Source organism: Hyperolius riggenbachi, chromosome 10 (assembly GCF_040937935.1).
Source record: "Hyperolius riggenbachi isolate aHypRig1 chromosome 10, aHypRig1.pri, whole genome shotgun sequence".
In the NCBI taxonomy this organism is placed as follows: domain Eukaryota; kingdom Metazoa; phylum Chordata; class Amphibia; order Anura; family Hyperoliidae; genus Hyperolius; species Hyperolius riggenbachi.
In genome coordinates, this window is record NC_090655.1 from 111795170 (window position 1) to 111809321 (window position 14152).

Genomic DNA, 14152 nt, shown 5'->3' on the forward strand with positions numbered 1-14152 from the left:
GGCGTCAGAGTTTGATGATTTTTGTACCAAATCCACAGCCCTGGTAAGTATTAGACAAAGGAGTTGGAGTTGAGGAGTCGGAGCCATTTTGCGGTACGCTGAAGTCAGTTGGAATTGGAGTTGGTGGTTTCATAAACTGACTCCAGGTACTCAAAATGTCTCAGACTCATCGACTCCGACTCCTTAGTTTAATACTTACCAGGGCTGTGGATTTGGTACAAAAATCATCCGACTCCCACTCCTCAGTTTATGAAAGCACAGACTCCGACTCCAGGTACCCAAAATTACTCCGACTCCACAGCCCTGCGTTAAAGCATAACCATAAAGCCAAACCGGGGACATGGCTGAAGTGTCCCCTGCTGAGGGCAGCAAACAGGTTTGTCCAATTGTCGAACCCCACCAATCTAACTGAGACCTATGGGGGTCAGCCACTTCTGCTCCCTGAGGGCGACAAGATGTTGGCGGCCCTCAGCTTCTCCTTTCCCAGGCTGGACGTCTCCAGCAGCGCTAGGCAGTGGCGGGGCTTGATGCTGCTGAGGAGGGGAACTGGATAAGAGGAGCCTGCTGCATCTCCCCTGACCCCGCGGGGTGGCACCACTAACTGGGCTGCTGCTGCTGTGCCACTTGCTGCTGCAGCCTCACCCCCTTCCACCAAACTCACCCAGTGCGCAGTGAAGGACAGGTAGCGCTCTGTTCCAAACCGGCTGTCATGGTGACATGGGCCCACGGAGTTATGGAGTGAACTGGTGCAGTTCTGGGATCGACATGTGGGGGAAGTAGTGGCGGCTGTGGATTCGCCACTCTGGGATCCCATACTGCAGGAGCGCGCGCATGTCACTCCCCTCCCTCACAAGGGAGTATGGCAGCAGCTGGAAGCACATGGCCTGGGCAAGCAACCCGTTCAGCATCCGGATGCACCTGTGGCCGGGGGGTCTTGGTCACACACGCACTTGCCTGGAGGCCACTGAGGACTGGTGAGCTCTGGAAGGCACACTGGAGGGAGCACTGTGTTTACCCGCTCTTGCTGCTGCTGGACGAGCAGGAGGGCGGGATGCTGCTACTGCTGATGAAGGACGTGCAGTGGTTGTCCTGCTCTAACTCTACAATGTCCATCAGCTTCCTTCAGGCTCTTAAACTCCTCAAACAGAGTCTTGTGCTGGGTCCTCAAGTGGCTCTGGAGGCCTGAAGTACCCATCTTGGATGGATCCCAACCTCTGCTCAGAGTGGTTTTGCGGGTATTGCACACTGCAAAGCTGTCATCCAGGGAGGAGAGATGGAAATAATTCCATATTGGGGACATGAACACTACCCTACAGCTTGAAGGGGGTGCCTGTCTCCCTCTGGTTGGAGCTTGCCTGGTGGTGGTGGTGGCTAAAGCAGCGAGCGGTGGCTCCTGCCTACCATGCCCACTGCTTGCCCTGCCCCTGGCCGCCATGCTACGCCTCTCTGCCAGAGCCTCCTCCTCGCTGCCTTCGGGGGAGAACTCTGGCACATACGGACGGTCCAGCACCTCATCATCCTCCTCCCCAAACAACTTCTCTGACCCCCACCAACCACCTCTTCCGCCGAAACATCCCCTGGATCAGGCCCCTCCTCAGTCTCAAAATCAGGTTGTGCTTGGCCAAGCACAACCTCCTCCACTTCAAAATTTTCCTGGCCTGTCACAAGCATCTCCCCCATCTCCTCCACAACGCCTCTCAAGGTGCTCGCGAATATTGGGCTCAACCGCAAGCTCAGTGAGGGCTGGCTGCTGGGGTCGGCGTGACCTCAAGCGGGGGGGCGTCTGCTGCTGCGAGGCGTGCTGGTCACAGTGGAGGTCTATGTTGGACTGGTGGCCTGCTGCTCCACCACAACCTCTGCCTGCCTCTCCTCAATGGCCCGACGACCCTGGGCAAAGATGGGCGCAAAATGCTGCGCCTCTGCACCGTGCCTCTCAGCTGCTCCCTCCCCCACAGCTGAGTGGCCAGTGGCTGGCGGCGGACCAGCCACAGACCTGGCGGCTGTGATGCACTGCCTCTCCTTCTGCCTCTGGCAGACATAGCACAATATTTAATAAACAAAATAAAAAAATGGAAAAGGGGAAAACAAGTTTTTAATTAAATGTGTGTGGTGACTGGTGACGGTCTGACAAATTTTAAATGCGTTTTTTTTTTTTTTTTTTTAAATGGACAAATATACAGGATCTTCTCAAAAAATTAGCATATTGTGATAAAGTTCATTATTTTCTGTAATTTACTGATAAACATTAGACTTTCATATATTTTAGATTCATTACACACAATTGAAGTAGTTCAAGCCTTTTTATTGTTTTAATATTGATGATTTTGGCATACAGCTCATAAAAACCCAAAATTCCTATCTCAAAAAATTAGCATATTTCATCCGACCAATAAAAGAAAAGTGTTTTTGAAACAAAAAAAAGTCAACCTTCAAATAATTATGTTCAGTTATGCACTCAATACTTGGTCGGGAATCCTTTTGCAGAAATGACTGCTTCAATGCAGCGTGGCATGGAGGCAATCAGCCTGTGGCACTGCTCAGGTGTTATGGAGTCCCAGGATGCTTCGATAGCGGCCTTAAGCTCATCCAGAGTGTTGGGTCTTGCGTGTCTCAACTTTCTCTTCACAATATCCCACAGATTCTCTATGGGGTTCAGGTCAGGAGAGTTGGCAGGCCAATTGAGCACAGTAATACCATGGTCAGTAAACCATTTACCAGTGGTTTTGGCACTGTGAGCAGGTGCCAGGTCGTGCTGAAAAATGAAATCTTCATCTCCACAAAGCTTTTCAGCAGATGGAAGCATGAAGTGCTACAAAATCTCCTGATAGCTAGCTGCATTGACTCTGCCCTTGATAAAACACATAAAACACAGTGGACCAACACCAGCAGCTGACATGGCACCCCAGACCATCACTGACTGTGGGTACTTGACACTGGACTTCAGGCATTGTGGCATTTCCCTCCCCCCAGTATTCCTCCAGACTCTGGCACCTTGATTTCCAAATGACATGTAAAAGTTGCTTTCATCCGAAAAAGTACTTTGGACCACTGAGCAACAGTCCAGTGCTGCTTCTCTGTAGCCCAGGTCAGGCGCCTCTGCCGCTGTTTCTGGTTCAAAAGTGGGTTCATGCTTCCATCTGCTGAAAAGCTTTATGGAGATGAAGATTTCATTTTTCAGCACGACCTGGCACCTGCTCACAGTGCCAAAACCACTGGTAAATGGTTTACTGACCATGGTATTACGTGCTCAATTGGCCTGCCAACTCTCCTGACCTGAACCCCACAGAGAATCTGTTGGATATTGTGAAGAGAAAGTTGAGAGACGCAAGACCCAACACTCTGGACGAGCTTAAGGCCGCTATCGAAGCATCCTGGGCCTCCATAACACCTGAGCAGTGCCACAGGCTGCTTGCCTCCATTCCACGCCGCATTGAAGCAGTCATTTCTGCAAAAGGATTCCCGACCAAGTATTGAGTGCATAACTGAACATAATTATTTGAAGGTTGACTTTTTTTGTTTTAAAAACCCTTTTCTTTTATTGGTCGGATGAAATATGCTAATTTTTTGAGATAGGAATTTGGGTTTTTTATGAGCTGTATGCCAAAATCATCAATATTAAAACAATAAAAAGGCTTGAACTACTTCAGTTGTGTGTAACGAATCTAAAATATATGAAAGTCTAATGTTTATCAGTACATTACAGAAAATAATGAACTTTATCACAATATGCTAATTTTTTGAGAAGATCCTGTACACTAGTAGTATATAGTAGAGTACAGAGATAGTTCACTTCACTACACAGACAGTCAGTGACAGTGAGTCAACTACTACAATTACAAGTAACAGTAAGTCAAGTCAGTCAGTCACTAAGTAATCTGAACTGACTCTAGTAATGATGAACAGAACACTAGAGTGAGACTGACAGTGAGTGACACTAAAGGTGGCCATACACTGGTCGATTTGCCATCAGATTCGACCAACAGATAGATCCCTCTCTGATCGAATCTGATCAGAGAGGGATCGTATGGCTACCTTTACAGCAAACAGATTGTGAACCGATTTCAGCCTGAAACCGTTCACAATCTGTTGTGGTGGTACTGCTGCTGCTGCCCCCGCCCGCCCGCATACATTACCTGCTCCGCCGGCGCGACTGCAGTCTCCCGGTCACCGCTGCTCCGTCTGCGCTCTGGTCTCCAGGTCCGGCATGCCTCACTTCTTCTAGCCCGGCAGGAAGTTTAAACAGTAGAGCGCCCTCTACTGTTTAAACTTCCTGCCGGGCTAGAAGAAGTGAGGCATGCCGGACCTGGAGACCAGAGCGCAGACAGAGCAGCGGTGACCGGGAGACTGCAGTCGCACCGGCGGAGCAGGTAATGTATGCGGGCTCTATTGCGTCGGTCGTCGGGCACTCGAACGCCGCTAGCGATGCGCTCTTTACCCGCGGGCGATCGACGGTTATTTTCCGCACGGCACGATCGACGGGATCGGACGAAATGGATCGAAATTCGGCGTGTAGCGTGAACGATTGGCAGCAGATTCGATCCCAGTGATCGAATCTGCTGTCGAAACAGGCGCAAATCGGGCCAGTGTATGGCCTGCTTAAGACTGTCTGTCACACCACAGGCAGCAGCTAATAAATAAAAGATGGCAGCCTCTGAATTCATGTCAAGATCAGCACAGGCATTTGTAAACCTCACAGTTCCACCGCCTTAGCAGGATTTTTTTTTTCCTTTCCTTAACCACTTCCCAACTGAGGGGTTTTACCCCATGACCACCAGAGCAATTTTCACCTTTCAGCGCTCCTTTCATTCATTCGTCTATAACTTTATTACTTATCACAATGAAATGAACTATATCTTGTTTTTTTCGCCACCAATTAGGCTTTCTTTAGGTGGGACATTCTGCCAAGAATTATTTTATTCTAAATGTGTTTTAATGGGAAAATAGGAAAAAATTTGAGGAAAAATGTATTATTTTTCAGTTTTCGGCCTTTATAGTTTTCAAATAATGCATGCTACTGTAATTAAAACCCATGAAATGTATTTGCCCATTTGTCTTGGTTATAAAACCGTTTAAATTATGTCCCTATCACAATGTTTAGCGCCAATATTTTATTTGGAAATAAAGGTGCATTTTTTTCAGTTTTGCGTCCATCCCTAATTACAAGCCCATAGTTTATAAAGTAACAGTGTTATACACTCTTGACATAAATATTTAAAAAGTTCAGTCCCTAAGGTAACTATTTATGTATTTATTTTTTTTATTGTAATTTTTTTTTTTTTTTTTATTACAAAAAAAAAATTGGGGAGGGTGGGAGGTATGGAGTTAATTTTTTGGGTAAAACTAATGTAATTGTATGTGAAAAATCCTTTAGGGTGTAGTTTTACTATTTGGCCACAAGATGGCAACAGTAACTTTGTTTATTGCGACCTGCAAGCGTCCTTCCGGACACTTGCAGGAAGTACTAGGAGGCTGTGAGTGTGTGTTTTTTTTTTCACAATGATCGCGCTGCTTATCGGATAAGCAGCGGATTATTGTGGGGCTTAGATCAACGAACGGGAATGGATTTTCCTGTTCATTGATCTCAGGGCGAGCGGCCGGCGGCGTGTTTACTAGCGGGAGTGTGAGCGGGAGCGCGGAAAGTACGCACTTCTCCGTCCCTGGGGGTGAAAGGATGGAAAAAGGGACGGAGAAATGCGTACAGGCGGGGGTAAAGTGGTTAAAGAGACTGTAACAAAAATGTCATCCTTTTTTCTACTATCCTACAAGTTTCTAAACCTATTCTAATGTGTTCTGGCTTACTGCAGCATTTTCTACTATCACCGTCTCTGTAATAAATCAGCTTATCTTTCCCCTGTCAGACTTGTCGCCCTGTGTCTGGAAGACTGCCAACTCTTTAGAGTTGTTGATCTGTTATGCATGCCCCCCCTCTATGCACACTCCCGTGTGTGTTATTTAGATTAGGCAGCCTCTCTGCTCTCTCAGTGAAAGAAGAGAGCTTTACAAGCTGGATAAATCGTCCTCTGTTAGGCTGTGAAAGTAGCTGGGCTGTCGCATGCTGAGGAATTACAGACACCGCAGAACTGTCTGCAGGAAGAAACAATCAGCCTGTCACTCTTCAGTTGATGAGAGCTGCAGGGGGAAGAAGGTAAACACACAAATGATCTCTTGAGATTCAAAAGGAAGGCTGTATACAGCCTGCTTGTGTACGGATGTATTTTCTATGTGTGAACATACTGTACATCAACCTACCGGTACTTCCGATTTTGGTGCCCATTTTGTTTGTTTATAAACAAACACTTTGTTTATAAACAAACTTTTTAAAACTGTTTTTGACTACTTTTAGGGCCCGTTCACACTGCACGCGTTTCCAGCCGCGTTTTGGAACGCGTGGCTGTCCCATTCACTTTTCAGTGATGGGATCAGCCACGCAACGCACACAAACGCGGATGGCCATGCGTTCGTACGCGTTGCGGTCCGCACGCGTTCCGCACGCATGTCCATCCGCATTTGTGATCTGAACGGGCCCTCAATGCGGCTCGGGAGACTGTTAGACGGTGTAATCGCCGTCTATTTACATGTACAGCGCTGCAATCAGTAGCAGCGCTGCACTGGGGACAGCCATGTGACACGGCTGTCCCCCTGGGGGACGAGAGCCATCGGCTCTCATAGGCAGAAGCCTATGACAGCCGATCACGGGATTGGCCGGCTGGGGGGGGGGGAGGGGATTGGAGGAAAGGAAAGAATTAAAGAAAAAGTAAAAAAGAAAAAAAAAACTAACAAATATTGATACAAACAAACAACTTGTTCAGATCAGACCCCACCAACAGAGAGGGGTCTTTACCCCTCAATTCCCCCCTGCAAAATCCACAACTTTCTTGGTCGTGGATTTTGCTGCTCATGGAGGCAGAGCAATGAGCTGCAGCTCGGCCTCCATGCGTGTCAAACGCCGCACGGATCTCCACCTCTCCCCCGCCCCTCTGTGTGAAGGCAAATTGAGAGGGGCGGGGAGAGGCGGTGATCAGCAGGGATTGACACGCTGAGAGGCAGAGCTACAGGGCTTGGCTCTGCCTCTTCAGGAAGCGCACCCTGAGCTTAGAGAGGGATTTTGGGGGGTAAAGACACCTCGTTTTGCTGCGGGATAGCGGCGTTTTAGCAGGGGTTATACTGATTAACATGACTGCCTGTTAAAAAAGTAAATTTAGACTCGCTTCAGAGTGTCTTATTAAGAATATCTTTTGGTGTTCAGGGAAAAAAGTCAACATAGTTACAGTAATAGTTAGAGGAGCATCCAGATTATTTCATTATTAATTTTAATGCTTGCCAGAATTTATACACAACATCAAACTGCCAGAACTTATGAAAAAGTCCCTAGAAGGGAGTGACATTTAGGACACACTTTTGAAGCACCACTTTTTATTTTATGCAAGTGAACTAAGGCAGGCGTGTCGGAGGGGTGATGACAGGCTTTCCTCTCTCCTTCGGCGATGGCGAAAATAGCCAGGATGACTGAGATAAGATTTAATACAGCAGAAACCTTTCTGAAGAGATTGGAGTTTTTGCAATGCAAGGTAAGGTTCCAGGCTGCATAATGAACACAGTGCAGTGGGTAAATGGAATTAGATTTTGTGGCTGACAATCCTTCTTTAAGACTATGCTGGTAGAAAGATGATGTAGTTTTGGTCATCCTTTCACCATTAGATGAGCATAGGAATGAGGCATCTCCAGTTTATCTGCTGTTGCTGAAATAACGATCGACTCCCCTCCTCCAGAGCCCATAATAGAGGTGTTGATGGAAAATGGAGTCTCTTTAAGAAGGAGCCATTGCAGTAACTCTGCTGGCGTTCTGTCTCTCTCAGCTGCCGCTGTGCTTAGGTTGTCTTCATGCAAGTTTAATGTTCCTTTTATTATTCATAACAGAGCTGGGGGGAAACTGTTATCATGTTCATAGTTAGCGTGGCTGCGCCATTAAATTTGATGTGTTGCTTCTTCATAAATTGAACTGTATGTGCCACATCAAAAGCTTATCTTGCTGCTGTTTTATACTGTTCTACCTTTTGCTAAATGAACTTTTTATGAACTCCATGCTTTAATTATTTAGCGAAGCTGATTTACAACGACAGATGCTAAGAAAACTGGAGCTGTTGCCCATAGTAGCTGTTCAGAGGTCAAAATTCCCCATCACTACTGGGGAGTTCATTCAGCGCATAGCCTTTAGGAAAGGCAATTGTCATACTCTTCTTAAAAAACAGACTTGTATAGAAAGAATAGTATTCTATCCCAGCCAGGACATTCTCTCCATGGAGTTTGTATGTTCTCCTTGTTTCTGTGTCGGATTCTTTGGTTCACTCTGGTTTCCTTTCAAATCCCAAAAACATACAGATAGGTTAAAGGATATCCAAAGTGACATAAAAAAATGCAGCTTAAAGGGACAGGTCCAGAGTAAAAAACAAAAACAAAACAATATTTACTTACTTGGGGCTTCCACCAGCCCCTGGCAGCTTATCTGTCCCTCGCCGCAGGGAAATCACGTTGTAAAATCGGAACTGTTTGCAATTGTGTTTTTCAGTATAAAACAGCCCATAAAATTGCTGACCTTTGCAAGTGATGAAATGCCTTGTATGCTGTGTTAGTTCAATCAACATGGACCATTCGTACATTAACAATAGAGAAGTTGGAGATGAAATATTTATATGCTGACTTCACAACCCTGCTTGAGTCAGACGCCTTCACAAAACAAGTGGAAAATAGAGTCAAAACACCTGACCTGAATAGTAATTTTTGGTTCTTGTCCAAGAAGTTATTAGAGGAAGTGGATCAGCACAACAGCAGGGCACGCAGCGTAGTATAAAGGAGAGCCCACATAAGCCATGGTCCTATTCCTCTTCCTTTAGGTTTTCTTTGTAACATCCAATGCGCTTGATTATTAGGGTAATAATAAGCATTTTTTGAGAATGATGTGGGTCATATTTTAATTCGTTACAGTCACACACTGGTAGATTTCCGTGGCAGATATCTGTCAGACCAGCATCATTCACCACCAGTGCAGGCGATGAATGAATTGCACATTTGCTTTAGTAAACCATCTGTACTGTATGTACGTTTGGTTGATCTAGTAAAAAAGAAAAAAAATGCCAGGTCAGTCTGTTATTGTGTGACCAGTATAAGAGAAAATAAATGGCAACACACCGGGGCAGTGATCTGAATCTGCAGACGTTTTCCTCTGTGTGTGTCTGCTTATTCCTGCTAATCCCTCCGCACCACCATGCGCTGTGTCACTCACATTGCGCGCTGCTATTGCGTCGCTACCTGTCCGCCGGTATTTTCTCCCACTTCTCTTGTTGTCTGCACAGTCCCCACTTATCATAGGCTTCTATTCCCACAGGAACTGTCCCTTCCCATAAGCTTCCATTGTGTCTGAAAAATGCAGCAGATTGGGACTCTGTATTTGCAGTTTGGCAATTGCGTTGTGCATTTGCGTTCCAATTGACAGTGAAAACACATCTTGTTAATAACATAGGATGCATTTACCATCCTTTTTTGCGTTTAATTGCATTTTGGTAAATGCAGTGTTTTTCTTTAGTGCGAACGGTCACTTAGGAAGAGAGTGATGTGAATGGTTGTAGTAGTTTGTATGATGTTTTGGAATTCATTAGTACTGCAAAATTGAAATAAAACTACATAAGTGTTGGGTTGTACGAATGGCTGTAAAGTATTGTCATTCATTTGAGATACTATAAAATCCATCTACAGGCACAGACCTAAAATACCACTGAATAGCATAGTTATTTATCAGCGTGCGCAGATGTTCCCTTTTTTGAGTGCTGTGAGCTTTCTGCAGCTGAAATCCTTGTCTTGTATTTTTGACAACATGGCTTGAAGCAGAGCAGTACAGAGGCTTTTTATGTCAAGCTATGTGGGTGTGGCTGCTGCTGTTTGAATTGCATCATCCTGATTTCCAAATTATTAGAAGGCAGGCACAGACTCTGAGAAGTTTCCAGCCCATAGCAAGAAGTCTGTTGTGCAGGAAGGGGACAATGTCTGGGTCCCTGACCAGGTACTTTTAAAACTGTTTTGACCTCAGCTAATCAAGGAGATTTCATACAGTCAAATGATGCTCTGCAAATGAGTTCTTACAAAGATCAAAGAAAACATTTAGCTTGGAGTGGGGCTTAAATACAGTCATTTTCTATGTAATGGTTGAGAGAGGTCTGTCTATGGTGAAGTAATATGCCTTGTCCACCTCATTGTAATCGCCTACCTGTTCTGATGCGCAAACTGTTTATTATTTTTAGCCTTTGGAGAAGAAATTTGTACGGGTATCTGGAGAAGCAACTATTGGACATGTTGAGAAATTCTTAAGAAGAAAGATGGAACTCACTGCGACTTGTCAAGTAATTAACAAACTTGTGTTCTGATAAGAAGTTAATTTAAAATATGTAATCACTTAGTGGGATTGTGTGTATATATAACGACAAAGATCATGTGACTCAACACACAGGATAAATGAGACAGGGAGAGGTAATGGAGAAAAATGAGCAAATGCAGATTTATAGACCGGAAACGGGACAGGGACCCTTAAGCGATCTATTTTTCCTCTGGTGCAGAAGTGTTTAAACTCTTTCTGCGTCTCTGCATACATATGGGTAGGGAGTCTAAAATCCTCCCCTGGCTCCTCCTATACCAGTCTGTGAAAAAATGATCAGAGAGGAAGTTGTGGCCAGTTAAGTGATTCTCCATGGGCATAAAAAACTTTTTCTGGTGTTATTCAGACACTACTGCAGCCAAAGAAAACAGGCAACTTGTATTGTTTAAAAGGAGATAAATATGGCAGCCTCTGTATTCCTCTCACTTCAGGTTCCTGCAACAGTGTAAGCAACATGATAAAAATAGCTGAGGTTTGCCACGGAACACAGCCTGTACCAAAATATGTCAAAATATGTCAATCATTAATATGAACCATTTCACCAGGTGCAGACAAAAAAAAAAATCGGTACTTTGTGTGGGAGTGTGCACTAAGCTCCTTTTACTTTGTCTGCAATGTGAATACATGTATTAAACATGAGGTTCAATTAAAGAGAGTCTGAAGCGAGAATAAATCTCACTTCAGACCTCAGAGTTAGCAGGGGCATGTGTGCCCCTGCTAAACCTCCGCTATCCCGCGGCTTAACGGGGGTCCCTGATCCCCCAAATCCCCTCCGTAATGCGGGGGAGCGCTTCCTGGTTGGGGCAGGGCTAATCGCCGCAGCCCTGCCCCACGCGCGTCTGTCAGCGTGTATCTCCGCCTCTCCCCCGCCCCTCTCAGTCTTCCTTCACTGAGAGGGGCGGGGGAGAGGCGGCGATGCGCCGCTGACAGACGCGACTGGAGGCAGGGCTGCAGCCGTTAGCCCTGCCTCCAGGAGCGACCAAGTCTGCGACCAAGTGTCGCAGTGGGGGGTTTGGGGGTCAAGGGACCCCCGTTTAGCGGCGCTATTGCGGCGGTTTAGCAGGGGCACACGTGCCCCTGCTAACTATGAGCTCTGAAGCGAGATTTATTCTCGCTTCAGAGTCTCTTTAGGAGAAAGCAGCAAATTTGCTTTATTTTTAATGCTCAAAGCTCTTGTAAAAGAAGCTGGTTTTACGGTCTGCTGTTTATTTTAAAAGGATCTATGCTGCATTTCCAATGAAGCTTGTTGAAAAATCTCTGGATCCAAAGAGCTTTCATAATGCACTGGCATCTTCTGCAGCACTTTTCACAGTATATAGTTTTGTCATTAAAGTGAACCCGAGGTGAGAGTGATATGGAGGCTGCCATTTTTAATTCCTTTTAAACAATGTTTAAATGTTGTTAATTGTCTGGCAGCCCTGCTGATATATTTGGCTGCAGTAGTGTCTGAATTACCCCAGAAACAAACCTGCAGCTAATCTTGTCAGATCTGACTAATGTGGGAAACACCTGATCTGCTGCATGCTTGTTCAGGGTCTATGGCAAAAGTATTAGAGGCAAAGGATCAGCATGACAGCCAGGAAACGTGTATTGCATAAAAGGAAAGAAATATGGCAGCTTCCATATCGCTTTCACCTCGGGTTCACTTTAACTGTATTTCATGGGGGCTTACTATTTAATCCTTGCCATAGTAATAGGTCAATCTCAGTATAAGGCCAGTTTTTGGGTGGAGGACAATTAACTTATCTGGAGGGGGGGTGTGGGACTAAAGTAGAATGCTTGGAGGAAACTCTTGCAGACAAGGGACGAAAATGCAAACTCCATGCAGACAGTGTCCAGAGCCAGATTCAAACTGAGCAAAATGGGAGCTGCTATATCCTGATGTGCATGTGTTTTTTTTTTTTTTACTACAAATCAAGAAAAGACGAGATCTACAAATATCAAGAAGCGAAGGTGATGCAAAGCATTAGAGCTTTTTGAGCAACTTTTGGAAGGGGGTTTGGCCCAGAGTACCACTCATTGTCCTTCGCTGCTGTATCTTTTTAGAGAGGGCGTGGCTGTTATTCTCCTTCCCATAGGGCGTAATGGGGGCAGTACTCACACAGCCAGACTTCTGAAAAGCAGTCTTATGACTGCACTACCTGAGCTCCGCATTTAAGACAGTATTTGCACAGTGTGCTAATGAGCATCTTTGGAATTCTTCGTTACGCAGCAGTTTCTTTTTACAACTCTGGTGACTTTTCTGACTGATTTACTTTGAATAGAGAGCCAGGCAAAAGTTTGCTATGTTATTCAAGCAAATAAAGCAGGTGTGCTTGTTTTACAGGTGGATATTATATGTGGCGACCATTTGCTAGAACACTATCAGACGCTGAGGGAAATCCTTGCTGCCATTGGGAAAAGTGCAATTCAGGTAAATGACTTCCCACAATTATGTACTCTACTGACAATCCTGAATGATGTCAGAGCTTCTTCTTACTTCATGAATGTGAAAATTAAATTCACATGGAAAAGACTGAGTGGTAAGATTGAGAAGTAGAGAAATAGCCACACTAAATTGAGCAGAACTGGAACAATGGTTGCCTCATTTTCAACTTTCTGGCTGTTACCCCTGTCCCCGGTGGCTGCCAGGCCCATCACTGCTTTCTCTGCCGGAGTCGTAACACCAATCCATCCACCCCCCCCCCCGCCCCTGCTAAGCAAAGGTGACCCACACTTCACCATGCCAGCTGGCAGCTTGGGCTCCCTGCTTGACTGGGTCGGCCTCCACCCTATGGTCTGGCCCTTTTAGACTAGCCACTGCTGCACATTGTTCCTCTACACCACAGATAAACTTGATCCTGGTCCATGGTAAACTCTGCTGTCCCCTCCACCATGCACTCTGTATCCTCTCTGCCCGTGGACTGTCTGTGTATCTCTTGTTTCACTGTGGCGTTTTGAGTGCCATAAATGGCACCGCTCAATCAGCACTCAGACCTACCCCTCTATGTCCTACTTTTTTTTTTATCTTCTTGCTTCTGTAATGCTGTCTATGTATATTTTGTTTTATGTACCATGTTAAAATTGTATGCTTATGCTGTTCCATCGCCGACCCTGTTGTGCCAAAACCAATTCTGGGTACAGCCCCCTTTGTACTTGGCAAAAATAAATCTGATTCTTCAAATTTCTTAATGAAAACGTGCCCATACACACATTGAGATTCCCGGCAGATTTGATCATCCCAAAAATGACTATCTAATTAGAACAAAATTGGAATGAAATTATTGATCAGTTAGGATGGAAATAACAGCATTGCATTTCATTCACAGGGCAATGCTGTGGCTCAATCAATTTTTAATAGATTCACTGCTGAAATCTATTGAAAATTGATGTTCTGTGTGTGGTAGGAATCAAATCCTCTCTGAACCGATTCCATCCAGAGAAGAATCAATGATTTTGACATTTCGAGTGGCCGTCTATAAGTGTATGGCCAGCTTTAGACATTGTCATTGTTGTGTGGTGGACTAATTATGCTCAGGTAAGGTAGTGTAGGGATTTGATAGCGTTAAGGCCCGTACACACGCCTGACTTAAGTCGGCTGAGGCAGCCGGTAATCGTGCATATGTTATGGCTGCTGGCTACCCCCAACCCACAAGTGCTCTGCTGGGCGGATCTACTCAACCACAGTGATGCTGATTCTATTGTTCGCACGGCCTGCCCACCCCTTGACTTAATCACTTGTTGTCCCTA

The 14152-nt window shown here is 45.5% G+C and overlaps 1 protein-coding gene across 2 annotated transcripts in view; it reads left to right on the forward strand.

Annotated features, from left to right (window-relative positions):
- Nucleotides 1-14152, forward strand: part of PCGF6 (polycomb group ring finger 6) — a 101866-nt gene that overhangs the window by 69836 nt on the left and 17878 nt on the right. For both annotated transcript variants that reach the window (XM_068259400.1, XM_068259401.1), the window contains exons 8-9: nt 10293-10391; nt 12750-12836. In XM_068259400.1, the coding sequence (XP_068115501.1) occupies nt 10293-10391; nt 12750-12836 (186 nt within the window). The remainder of the gene's footprint in view (nt 1-10292; nt 10392-12749; nt 12837-14152) is intronic.